The sequence below is a fragment of the Triticum aestivum genome, chromosome 4D, assembly GCF_018294505.1.
Source record: "Triticum aestivum cultivar Chinese Spring chromosome 4D, IWGSC CS RefSeq v2.1, whole genome shotgun sequence".
Taxonomy (NCBI): domain Eukaryota; kingdom Viridiplantae; phylum Streptophyta; class Magnoliopsida; order Poales; family Poaceae; genus Triticum; species Triticum aestivum.
Window position 1 is genome coordinate 145,870,709 of NC_057805.1, and position 13,213 is coordinate 145,883,921.

Below are 13,213 nucleotides of genomic sequence, written 5' to 3' on the forward strand. Positions count from 1 at the left end.
ATTTTTCCTCCGAGCGTAACGAAATTTTTGACGTTTCCACTTTTGCCCTGGCGACCGATTCCACTCCTCTCATCTCGGGACTCCCACTCCTCTCGCGTTCCTCTCTCCGACAGCCCCAAATCCCTAGCTCACCCACTCCTCCCTAGTGTCGTTGCTGCCGCCTCCCACTCGCCGGCATCGTTGAGCCTCCCTCTAGCCGGTGTCTCCTCTCCCATTCCCCTCGCTCACCTACTCCCCTCCAAAGATGGCGTCGTCCCCTCTGCCTGTCTGGTGTCCTCGCCTATCTTCCAAAGATTGCTTTTTTTTTACTCCAACGCATCTGAAGCGGTGATGGGTACTTGTGCGGAGGCGGCGGAGGCGGCGGAGGCGGCGGCGGCGCTGTATCTAAAGAGGGCACCATAGCAGCAATGGCAGCATTGGATCTGAAGCGGTTGACGGCACCGTTGCGGCGGGAGGAGCAATTATGGCGAGCACTACCACGACGGTGAGTCCTTGTGTTTGTACTCTGTACTGATGCTGCTACTTAAGTGATGCTGCGACAGAGTGGTTCTGCTCCGATGATGCTACTGTATTTCTGCTCTAGTGATGGTGTTGTAGTAGTAGTTCTGCTCTAGTGATGTTGCTGCTTTAGATCTTGTGAAGTTATGATGGAGCTCAAGTCTAGTAAAGTTCTTGTGATGGAGTAAACATCACTGAATTTTGCTTGCAGTGTTGTTCACTGAATTTTCCTTGCAGTTTTGTTCACTGAATTTTGCATGTGAACTTTTGGCTGCTCCTTGTGATGTTTACTAAATTTTACTCCATTAACATATGCTTGTAGTGATGTGCAGGTAGTAAAGTTTTACTGAGCTCACTAAAGCTTGTGCTTGTGCTTCAAGATCTGCTTTTTTGCTTGTGAGGAACAAAGGGAACAAAAGGAGTACTGCTCTAGTGATGCTCTACTGACTTGCTGTACATTTGTGGGAATAACTTGATTTCTTCTTGTACATTTTCAGTTAAAAGATGTTTGGTGTATGCTTGCTTGTTGTACATGATGGAGGATTATTGGAGTAATTTGAGTAAGCATTTTTTTCTGTTTGCGTTGTTGCAGTCCAAGACGATTGATCGATGCAGCTGCTACCTGCTGCTGCTGTATGCACCATGTCTGAAGAAGACCCCTCTGTGGACCGAACTCTCTGGAGTACTGTAAGCATGCACACTCTGTTTTGAATGGAATGAAATTGTTTATGTGAAGTGTTATTTTTCTTGCTCCTGTAGTAGTAGTTCTTCATTTGAAGTGTGAGTTGTACTCCTACTTGTTCATGTGATTGTTTTGCTTGTTCATATGGAATGGAATTTGTTCTTCATGGAGTACAACAGGAGTGGTAGTCTCAAGTCAAAGTGGTTGTTCATGTGTTGCTGTTGATGCAACTGTTGTTTCTCCAACTGGAGTAGTTTTAACTTCTGGTAGAGTAGTTAAAACATGATGTAGTAAATTGTAAAACTTCAGTTAGAGTAGTTAAAACATGTTGTACTACTTGTAGTAGCAGTGGTGGTCATCTAGTTAAAAAAATTGTACTTGGAGTAGCAGTGGTGGTCATCTAGTTAAAACGTGTTGTTTGTTGTACTTGGAGTATTAGATGGAGTATAATGCTCTATAGGATTTCTTTTCTTTTAGGATTCCTTTTTCTTTACTCCTCTCCTCTCTCTTCTCTCCTCTCTACTCCTTTCTTCTCTGGACTGTTGTACTATTAGGATTTCTTTTACTTTAGGGTTTCTCTCCTCTGTCTTCTCTCCTCTCCTCTCTCTCTCTCCACACAAAGTTCCTAAGGATTACTCATAGGAATATATAATTTCATTCTCTCCTCCCCTCTCCTCTCTCTTGTCTCCTCTTCTCTTCTTCCCTTGTCTCCTCTCCACACAACTTTGAAAAATTCACAAAGTTCTTGTTTACTCCACACACAAAATTCAGAAACAATTTTAAGAAATCCACAATGATGCCTACAAGAAATCCACAATGATGCATACAAACATATGGATCACATAACAAGTCTCTCATCAAGCCTCTCATCAGAAGGAGTACAAACATATGGATCACATCACAAGCATCTCATCACAAGGAGTACAAACATATGGATCACATCACAAGCATCTCATCATCCAGCCTCTCATCACAAGCATCTCACCATCCAGGCCTCTCATCACAAGCCTCAGTGTTCATCTTGTTCTAGATTCTCTAAGGCATTGTAGTACACTTCACATGGGAAATGGATCCTAGGAAGTAGAATTCCATCTCTTTCAAATCTTTGTTTGGTGACGTGTGGAATTTTGTAAGCATTTCCTCCTGCATGATTCATGACTTCAACCATACATGTTTGGAGTGTTAGGAAGATTCTGTTGAGTTTTCCAACTTCATAGTCATCGAATTCTTCTTCTACACCTTGAGTTAGTTCGGGGATGGTGGTAGGGGCTCTGCAGTCCGTTAGAGACTCTAGGGATTTGAAGTACCCAAGGTCAAGAGCGTTCAAGTCAGGAGAATTTGGGGGTTGTTGCACTAGTTTGATGTCCATACCGTTCTCAGCCATTGCTTCTGCAAACTCAACATCATTAGGTAAAATATGTGTCCTTGCATTGTCCTGTTGGATGAGGACTGTTTGTCCAACATCTCCAAAGGGCCACACATCTTTTATTGCAGGAACAACTTTCTCAATCATGTATCATCTCATGACTTCTCTGTTCACCATGAGTGACTTGAATTCTATGACACCCTCGTTCTTTATTTTCACTCCTTCTTTATGTCACAACTGTTGTGACGAAAGGCCAAACCCCAATCTTTCCTGAGAATGTGACATTCCCGTCAGCGTCGTATCTGGGCCTTGCAACTGCTGTGAGAAACATCACCTTTCCAATCTTGTTTGGAACTGGCCTTACTGGGTCTTCTTCATCTGGCATTAGGTAGTAGTTTATGTTCCTTTTTGTCATGAGAAACCATTTCTCATCAATATGCACAATATTATGCATAGTGTTGAAGCAAATTCTTTCATTCTGCAGGGTTGTCTGGTCCAGCATCGACATGCAAAATCGAACCCTTTCTCTCTTATTCTTCTCTTTCAAAGGCGGCTTCACCCTGTTTGGAGTGCCTCCTTATCATTAAGCTGGAATTTCCTGTGGAGTGTGGAGCGGCTGACACCCAATGCAGCAGCAAGTGATCATATGCTTGACCTTCTGTGTAGTGGAACTGCTGAGATTTGTGATAGAAAGCCATCAACCACTTTTGTGCCGCATCTTTCTGGTTGACACATCCACCTGTTGACCAAGAGCAATCTGTTTCTTTGCTATCTTCCAAATTCTTTTAATGAGTTGGATGTCTACTTGAAACAATGCAGCCACGTCCTGCTTATCGTTCCCTTTCAAATCTCCACCTCTCTTAATACTTAGCGCTTGCATTGCCATATAAGCAGCATATCTCTTCTCATTTGTTAGTGATTTTCTCTTCCTCCGTATTTGTTGAACACCTACAGTAGCAATGCAACAAGAAAATTAGAGAAATTGTGCACTTGGAGAACATGGATGAATATAAATTCAGTAAAATCCACTTGGCTGAATTTGAATGCACTTAAGCGCATATATATCTTCAGTTAAGTGCATTCAAATTCAGTTAAGTCCATTTAAATCCACTTGACCAAATTTGAATGCACTTAAGCACATATATATTCAGTTAAGTGGATTCTAAACTTATTGCAGACTTGTGGTACATATAGTGTAATTAAGTTCATTTTAATTCATTTAAGTAGTATGTAAATACATATTCAGTTAAGAATATGTATATTCAATTTACCTGCTTCTCCCACTGCTTCTCCCATAGCTTGATCCTCTTCTTCTCCCACTGCTTCTCCCATAGCTTGATCCTCCTCTTCTCCAACAACATGTTCCTCTTCTCCTCCCACTTCTTCATCCACATCTTCTGGTGGAGAAAAGTTTAGGTCAAAGTTCATGTTCCAAATTCAGAGTTTGGAGCTGGAGCTGGAGTACAAGAAGCAAACATATTAAGAATTTTGGAATAAAAGTAAATTGTTGGAGTACAAGTAATTGGAGTATGAACATTTAAATGGAGTAAACTTTTGCTTGATGTCAATTTAAATTCAGAATTGCTACAAATTGCAGTCAATTTAAGTGCATAGGTTTGCAATCAATTTACCATTGGAGTAGGAGTAAATATTGGTTTGTCTAGGTTTGTGCTAAGTGGTTGTTTTCTGTAAATTAACAACATGAACCATGTCAAATTCAGTTAATTATTGTACTGCATTGGTTTCTTTAATGTTGCGATTCTTTAATTCTCTGTTCTTTGAAATCATCAGGACTCCTGATCAATTAAGATCATGCAATCTGTTTTCTCTGTTTGCTCTACTATATTCTCTGTGTAAAGTGAAATACTAAGTCATTCTCTGAATAACGCCACTTGCTGCCACTATATTCTCTATAATTCTGATTAAATCATCAGCTTGTGAGGTGAGGCACTAAAACTCTTGTGACAACAAGTCACCCATACTTGAGGTGAGGCACCCATCAGCTTGTGATAACAACAAGTCACGCATCATAATTGTGTGTACATAAGTGTTTGGTGAGAGTGGCTCTACAAATCATAACAGGAAGTATTCCAAGTAGTTCAGCTCAGATGCATCATAATTGTTCATATCATAATTGTACTACTGAAAATTGTTTGGATCATTATTGTTCTGCTGATATCTACTGATTTTTTCCATTAACACTGATTTTTCAATTAACAATATTCAGTTAACACTGATTGTTGTAGCTGCTGTAATCAGTTTATTCCAGTTGATATGTACCTTGTCCTTGTAATCACTTGTTAAAACTTGTTGTTATGTTCAGTTTGAAGTATATCTGGCAGCTGTTATTGATCTGTACCTTGTCTCTGCAATCAATTGTTAAATCTTGCTTCTGTTGGTCAATTTGAAGTGAATCTTACTGTTGTTGTTGATCTATACCTTGTCTCACAGTATTGCATTTCAAATTTCTGTTTCCTGGATTAAAATTTCAATTTCCTGCAAACAATTTAATCAGTATTGCAATTCAAATTTCAGTTTCACTTCAAATTTCCTGGAGTATTGTACTGATCTCTATCTTGTTTGTCGGCTTCTCTGTTGATCTGGAGCCTCGAGATTCTCTACTTCTCGTTTGATCTGGAGCTTCTCTGCTTCTCTACTTCCTGCAATCTTCTCTGATGCTTCTCTAATGATCTTCTTTGTTGATTTTGTTGCAGCCTGGATCTTCTGGCCAAGGAGGAGCACAGCGAGTAGCAGCCTGGGCACTGACTAGGAGGCGTTGGGGCCTGGGCGAGCCTGGGAGGAGGCGTTGGGGCCTAGGCGAGGAGGCGCTAGGCGCAGCGAGCCTGGGAGAGGAGCCGATGGGCATAGCGAGCTGGAGGCGCTGGGTCGAGGAACTGCTGGTGCTGGGCGATGGCGACGTGCAGGAGCTGCTGGTGCTGGGCGACGGTGACGTGCAGGAGCTGCTAGGAGATGCGCCTGGAGCTCGTGGGCGTTGGGCGCTGGGTGCGGCGAGGCGGCAAGCGCTACGCGTGGGGAAGAACCGAGGGCATGGTGCCATGGTCTCGTGGGTGCCTAGTGCCATGGACGCGTGGGTGATTTTGAATTTGAATTTCTGAGAAGGATTGAGGAAGACGATCGCGGGGAAGACGATCGCAGGGGTAGAAACGTCCTTCTGACAGAAATCGGTGCTGTCGGAATTTTGAAAATGCTCCTACATTTCAGGACGGAGTGATTGAGTGTTGGGGACACTATCATTTGAAGCACAAGAGCAAGGAGTTCATCATGAACAACACCATCTATTACCTTTTGCAGAGTGGTGTCTCTTAGATTGGTTAGGTGTCACTTGGGAGCCTCCAAGATATTGTGGAGTTGAATCAAGGAGTTTGTAAGGGCAAGCAGATCGCCTACTTCATGAGAATCTACCCGAGTGAGGCTAGTACTTCGTGGGCGTAAGCCATGATGGAAAAGACAAGGTTGATTCTTCATGGGTGGAGCCCTCCATAGACTCGCGCAAATGTTACCCTCTATGGGTTGAAGTCGCCATCAATGTGGATTTACGATAGCACCACCTATCGGAACCATGACAAAAATCATCGTATCCTCATTGTGTTTGATATCTCCGATCTCTCCTTTACATTCATATGCAAAGTCTTTACTTTCCGCTGCTCAACTCTTAGACTTGCATGTGTAGGGTGTGCTTGACTTGGTAGAATTGCTAAAGCTTGCCTACCACTAAAATTGGGAAAAAGATAAGTTTTTATTACGTCAAGTAGTCTAATAACCCCCTCCCCCCTCTAGATATACTTTCGATCCTACACGACCCGCATATGCGCCGCTCTGCTGCTATATGTATGGGGCCAGGGGGCTTGTAGGGTTAGCAAACCAGATCCCCTTCGTCACGAAACGTCTACTCCACCGCTAGGTTTAGAATACTCCAGCGAGCAATTAGCCGCATCTCTCCTCTCCTTTTTCGCCATCAACGGAAGATCCATGGCAAGTGGATCTAGCTGTGGTGGTCATGCCAACGCTGGCAGAGGCCGAGGTGGGAACGGGGGCACGACTGACAAGTGACGCCACTATGACATCAAGCAAGCAAGCTCGAGCCATGCCATCGTGACGCAATCCAGCTCAAGCAATGAGGACGACAACAGGGGCGCAAGTGGAGGTCGAGGCAGGCTCAGGAGCGCGCCCAGCAAGCAATGCCACCACGACGCCAAGCAAGCGAGCTCAACCGCACCGTCGTGACGATTTTCAACTCAAGCAATGACAGCAACAAAGGGTGGCGCCGGTGGAGGTCGATGTAGGCTCGGGAGCGCGGTTGGCTCTGCCGGTGTGGCGGCCGGGGGTGTAGGGTGGGTTTGATGTGCGATGAGCACATCTTCCCCCACATCCAGTGGTGCCGCACCATGGATGAAGAGCTCCTTGCCGACGAGCGTGTGGTAGCGGCCGACGAAGAAGGGGCTCCCGCCCACCTCGAAGACTCCAAGAACAACAAGAACAAGCACCAGCTCGAAGTGGCACTGTGGAAATCCGCCATGAAGTTTTACCTCGGCATCGTCGAGTGAGTTATGGTTCAGTTTTTATTATTACTAGATGACCCGTTGCACCAATGGCGCAAAGGGCGTGAGCAAATCAGGCTTTCAGACCATGCAAGATGGGATATTTATACAACGTTCATAAAATCAACCTGTTGCACCCCTGGAACAAAAGGCGAGAGCGAACTGAGCATTCAAACCATGCAAGAGTAGTTTAGATATTGATAATAGAATCCTTGAAGCATAAGGACATAGATACTTAGGTATTTCATGGTAGCATGATAGGCCAGAAAATTATTTGGCCAGTTCATGATAGCTTATTTGCATTGGTTTTATATTAGAAAGCAAGCTATATAGGTAGTATCATACAGATAGCCCTAGTTCGGTTTCTCAGCTTGTGGTTGATCTTTGTAGATCCTGCTTGTAGGCAAAACCAAGACATGCACTTGTTTCCATAGGTACATCGCTGCATGTTGCATCTGTATCGAACATGACCTTATTCTCTAACCAACTCTTCATGGCTAGGTGTTTTCGGTGAGCTGTCGTTGTTGAAAACACATATGCTTTCCATGCACTGAAACTCATCGTCGAAGCACAAATCTGTAGAATGTCCCCTAAATATATAGTTGCACTGTCAAGGTGTTCTACAACCTACTTTACTTGCGAGAAAGTATGGTTATCATTGTCTTCGGGTGTTGATCATTCGCTGAGTTGCAATAATATTAAGTGGAAGCCTCAAATAATGAAAGAATACCTTGTTTAACTAAAAGCGTTGCTGATTGGAGGGGAAACATTATGAAGTATACTTTGTAGTAGTTTGATATAATCTAATAAATCAAATAAATCTATAGTCACTTTTGTAGAAGCTTAGAAGTAATATAAGATTACCTGACATCGGACAATGATTGAAAATTCTTAACTAATGTACTGTGTTAAAGAGAGAAAAGGCATGTGCCTACACGAAAGAATAAATTATAGTGGATATTTGCTATAAATATTCTATTACACAAATGGCATGCATATAGTCACGCCTGAATATAGTTTTAACACTAGTGTAGATGACGAGCACAGCTTGGATCGCCTGCGGAGATGAAGCGTTGCCATTGCAATCGGCATCAAGCACCATAGGGTGTGCAATCAGCAACAAGCACGCAACAAGTACCATAGGAAAGTAGTCTGCAATATGAAGAGTGAAACTGAGAGTATGAAAAAAATACCGACGTTTAGATGGATAGGAATGCAAAATAAATGTTGGGTGGACCATTTTTCTTATCAAGGACAATCACATGGGGACTTACTACTGCGCTTTCTTGTTTCCTCCAGCTGCTTTCCCACCACTAGTGTTCCTTAAGTTCCAGACACCCATGTTTAGCGAAAGAGGATCATTGTACCTGTTTACTTCATAGCATAAATAAACAAGCGATGGGAAGAACAACCCGTCTTTGATTTTAGGTGGGTGAAAGGATCACTGCCATCCTCAGTAGCAGCCAGAGAAGCATCGGCATCGACATCCTAGTATAAGATATAGAAATCTAGTTAAATGGAAGAGAGGTGATGCATACATCAAACAATATTTTCAGCAATGAATGCATAATTTAAAATATATATATATATAAGTTCCAGATTATTTAGTTCTTATGATGCACTTGTCATTCTGTTACTAATATTTTCAGCAATCCATGTGAACCATTGCTCAGTTCTTTGGCAAACCACAACATTGTAATGCGGTGTGATCAAATTATATTTTGGCATCACTATTTTTTCTTTCTAATCCATGCGAACATTGCCATCAGTTGTGTTTGTAAATGACTGGTATTCCTCTGAACTAAATAAATGTGTGAATAAGAAAAAATAAATAAGCAATAATCCATTTCGGGGTAATATAGGGAGTTGTTGATATAGGAAACTACAAACAGAAAAACGGCTTCATCAGGACGATATGTATTAAACCTTCAAACGGTGAGCAATTTATGAGAGCATATCTCCCTCTGATTTATGAAATTATTCTTTCTTATAATTGGGGCATCTGTCCAATAATTTCTCTCCAGCCGGTGTACAGTAACTATGGGGCGAAATTTCTACATACTAAAGGTTTTGTATGCCCTAAACCTGACATGATGCTTGCTCCAATATGCCATCTCTACCTGGATGATACAATAAATGATGTGCTTGTGAGTATAATAAATTGCCTACTCATCAGGCCAGTGTAAGGTAGGTTGGATTGTAGGCTGAGAAGTACCAAACCGAGGAAGACCAGAGTTGGGCAAGGCTAAAGATTGAGGAATACCATGAGGATGTAGCATATAAGAATGCATCCGAGCCATCTGCCCAGGAGGGACAAAACCATTAGTCCTAATAGTGATGGAACAATAGGTACAACATTAGCATTATTTCCCTCAAGAAATATAACCAAAGTGCGCTTGGGAATTATTCATAAGGAATAAAATAGAACAATCAACACAACCAATATGATAATCTAAGCATAAAAGGACCATATATATGAGTTGCATTCCTCTATGTAACACTACAAACTCAGAATGCAGCAAACAATCTGATGATCATAATAGCATATGTGCAATTTAAGGCTTTCACTCGTTTGAACAAATGAGACATCAAACAAGTATACAAAATTTATTTCTCTATCCAGCAACTCAGCCCAGCCTGCACACATATGGGATAAATCAAAAGAATCACGGATTCATGTTTCTCAATCCAGCAACTAAGCAAGTAATCCCAAATTCGAAAGTACCAACAAATATTTATAAGCAGAAAACAGAACACTACAGCAACGCAACCATCACCAATATTAGATGCATATCAAAACAAAAGATAGCCGCATGGGCAACAAAAAAAATCAGTTTCATAAGTTTGTTTATATTTTCAAGAGCACAGTTCAGTTCATGGTGCCAAGAACAAGAATGGGAGGGAGGGGTCAAACCATTAAACGTTCAAGAAGATCATCGTCCTTCGTTCCCATGTTAGTCTGCATTACGCAAGGTGATTGTTACTAAATTCCAAAGCATATCAGCTCTCGGCGTGGAAGAACGATCACCTATGGGGTAGGGGTGCCCCTTTGAGGTTCGGCAAGGGGACGATCACATTGCACAAAGAGCAGAAACGGCAGGGGTAGCGCGGCGATGGACAGCTCTCTTTTGCCCGGGTTCGGGCCGCTTTGCAGCATAAAACTCTACTCCTACTGTGGTGGATTGATCTGGAGGAACACGAAGACACGACGTGCTCTAGACCGGCAAGGGTTCCTCGGGGGGAGCAGCGTGTACGTACAAGTGTTGGGGGGTCTAAAATTTGAACCCCTTGCTAGGTCGCCTCGGGCCTCCTTTTATAGCTTAAGGGGCGAGCACAGTGGCAAAATGGTCATTTTGGTGTGATTAGATAGCTAACAGTCTGGCAAGGGAGGCTTCCCTCAGGTGATCTCCTTTCAACTTGATCTTCTTAATGCTCTCCTTGATCTCACGAGGAGTGGTTTCTCTGGCTTATCTCGCGTCATGCATAGATACCTGATGTATGAATGACGTTACACCTGTGCGTGAGTACGGGCGGCAAACATAAATGTTTGCTGCTCCAACATCTGCACATAAAAAAAGTGGGTCTACTTGATTGAGATATATGAGGACAAGAGTGCAGATATCACACAAGTATTTCAAATATATATGCTCTTCTTTGTAGCTATCTTTGTTCTGTTTGGTAATGTTAAATGGGAAATAAAAAAAGAGACTATCTTGATGCCATCGCAGAACCTCTGAATTTTGATAACCATACAACCGTATGTTTGCTTAATAAAAAAACAAACTATACAAACCATTTACAGGAATATCGATAACAAACTTGTTCCATCTTGAATAAAAAAAATTCTACCAAATGTTCTGCAACCAGACCATTTTTCCAATACATTTAGCTCAATATGCACAACTCATGTATATTAGGCATAGTTTTAAATAGTCGGCTATAGCCCCGCTATAGCTGTTTGAGGGTGTTGCCGCTAAATGATTTCATGTACAATTTGCCGCTATAGCTGTTTTTAAGGGTTGCCGCTAAATGCCATAGCCCGCTATTTAAAACATTATTATTAGCACAAATTATAAAAGCAAAATGAACCGTGTTCACATGGAAGAGAGAGAGTCACCTTGTTCTTCACCAAATTCTTCCACCGTGCCCTTCTGTTCCTCTTCTCTCTCAGATCTGATAGATTGTGGTGTTTAGATAAAATGAATACCAGGAAATCAAAACCAGAAAAACAAAAAACCAACAGGGAGAGAGCACCTAATAGCGATTGTCGAGAACTGCATCTTACTATAGTCACACGTTTTGTGGCAGCACCCGACCACTACAAAGACAAATTCAGGAACATCTGTGACACAGAGAGTAGTGGAATAAGATAGAGTACATGAAGAGAGGGGAGAACAAGAGGTGGGGAGGATAAAAATACCTACAGGCACAACATCTCTTGCCAAGGAGGTCAGCGGGGAGTCTCCAATGCCAGCTCCATGGCTGGGCCGAGCCAAGCCGCCTCCTGGATCGGCGCTCTCACCTCCCTCTTTCCCATATGTGCATCACCGACGACGACGGTGCTCTCCCCCTTGATCCATGCCACCGGCTGCTCCTCGCCTTCATCTGCGTCACCGACCTCTTCTCTCCTTTCATCCACGCTGCCATCTTCGCCTCTCCCTCGCCTCCTCCTCACCTTCCCTGTCTCAGTCTCGAGCTCGAGCTCCAACCTATCACCCGCCAGATCCGGCCCGTAAACCCCTCCTTCCTCACCTGGCGCTGGAGCTCACCCATGTCTTCTCCTACACCTCATGAAGTGTGCGCCACATTGCTCCTTCCCCATGGCAACCCGCGCCGGCTGAGCCCCGATGGAGCGGCTGCGGTTGGTGCAGGAGGCAAGCGCGCGGGTGTTGGGCACGTGGAGGAGAGAGGAGAGGAGAGGGAGATGGAGATGGATAGGAGAAGGAGATGGAGATGGAGAGAAGAAGAAGATAGAGGAGGGCTGGCCGCGGAGGTGGCCGGAGGCGAGCGCGTACGTGGACGAGGAGGAAGGGAGGAGATGAGAGATTGGAGAGAGCTCGGGGAGGCGGCTGCGGGGCGGGGAGAAGATTCAAGGGAGGGCGGAAGGATCGGGGGCTAGGTTTTCACCGCAGCCCACTCCTTCTTCGCTGCTGTCCACCCCTCGCTCACACTTTTTTCATCTGATGCATGCGCGCCACACACACTCCACCGGCGGTCCCGCGCACAAGGGTCCCAGGCATCATCCACTGTAACCCAAACTCATAGCGTACAGTAAAGCGAATGACCAGATTTGTAACAGCAAGGTAGAAGGTACACACTCGGGTGGAACGTGCGAAGTAGATTCACCCAACACGCAAATCCATCAGCTATGCGAGCAGCATAGCGTTGTTTATAGGTTAGATGTAATCTTTTTGATATGATTTAAGAGCATCTCTAGCATATTCCGCAAACCCAGCCATCCGGTATAATAGCTGCCGGTTTGCGAATCCATCTGTGTCCCCGGACAGATCCGGCAAATCCGGTCATTTCTTTTTTTATGGGATCCTGAATTCGCGACACCATTTCCTCCAAATTTACGGTATGTCGCCAAAGTTTGCTGGCTCCCCTATCCCTTGGCGCGAACCCACTTCCGGCAATTTTAGCTCCCACCTCCCGCGCCATCGCCACCTCCATTCCGGCCTACGGCCTCTCCGGCCGGCCTCTCGGTGCCATAAATCGACGGGGTGGAGTACCGACTGAAGGAAATATGCCCTAGAGGCAATAATAAAGTTGTTATTTATATTTCCTTATATCATGATACATGTTTATTATTCATGCTAGAATTGTATTAACCGGAAACTTAGTACATGTGTGAATACATAGACAAACAGAGTGTCACTAGTATGCCTCTACTTGACTAGCTCGTTAATCAAAGATGGTTATGTTTCCTAGCCATGGACAAGAGTTGTCATTTTATGAACGGGATCACATCATGACAGAATGATGCGATTGACTTGACCCATCCTTTAGCTTAGCACTATGATCGTTTAGTTTATTGTTAATGCTTTCTTCATAACTTATACATGTTCCTATGACTATGAGATTATGCAACTCCCGAATACCGGAGGA

General features: G+C 43.6%; 1 protein-coding gene and 1 long non-coding RNA gene across 16 annotated transcripts; one reads left to right on the top strand and one right to left on the bottom strand.

The window, feature by feature from the left end:
- Positions 1-17: 17 nt before the first annotated feature.
- Positions 18-6,164, top strand: LOC123096928 (uncharacterized). Of its 4 annotated transcripts, none has more exons than XM_044518719.1 (4): positions 18-484; positions 879-959; positions 1,091-1,185; positions 5,261-6,164. In XM_044518719.1, exons 1-4 carry the CDS (start codon positions 464-466, stop codon positions 5,295-5,297), a joined length of 234 nt encoding a protein of 77 aa, XP_044374654.1. In that variant the 5' UTR covers positions 18-463; the 3' UTR covers positions 5,298-6,164. The 4 variants fall into 4 exon arrangements, 3 of the variants coding, with proteins under 3 accessions (XP_044374654.1, XP_044374653.1, XP_044374652.1); XM_044518718.1 differs by having other exon boundaries at positions 35-484; positions 879-951; positions 5,261-6,031; XR_006446769.1 differs by lacking the exon at positions 879-959 and having other exon boundaries at positions 24-484; positions 3,031-6,031.
- A 1,822-nt stretch (positions 6,165-7,986) lies between these two features.
- Positions 7,987-12,289, bottom strand: LOC123096933 (uncharacterized). Of its 12 annotated transcripts, XR_006446783.1 has the most exons (6): positions 11,530-12,284; positions 11,360-11,447; positions 11,223-11,278; positions 10,134-10,667; positions 8,380-10,064; positions 7,987-8,257 (listed from the first exon to the last, which is right to left on the bottom strand). It is a non-coding gene; the product is annotated as an uncharacterized lncRNA (long non-coding RNA). The 12 variants fall into 12 exon arrangements; XR_006446784.1 differs by having other exon boundaries at positions 8,380-10,688; positions 11,360-11,423; positions 11,530-12,285; XR_006446782.1 differs by having other exon boundaries at positions 8,380-10,688; positions 11,526-12,285.
- Between the last annotated feature and the right edge of the window lie 924 nt (positions 12,290-13,213).

Bases quoted from the DNA above. Each gene is read 5' to 3' on its own strand.
- LOC123096928 (XM_044518718.1), top strand. From the start codon at position 1,108: ATGCAGCTGCTACCTGCTGCTGCTGTATGCACCATGTCTGAAGAAGAC. The intron at 1,186-5,260 runs GTAAGCATGCAC...ATTTTGTTGCAG, and splicing joins ACCGAACTCTCTGGAGTACT to CCTGGATCTTCTGGCCAAGG.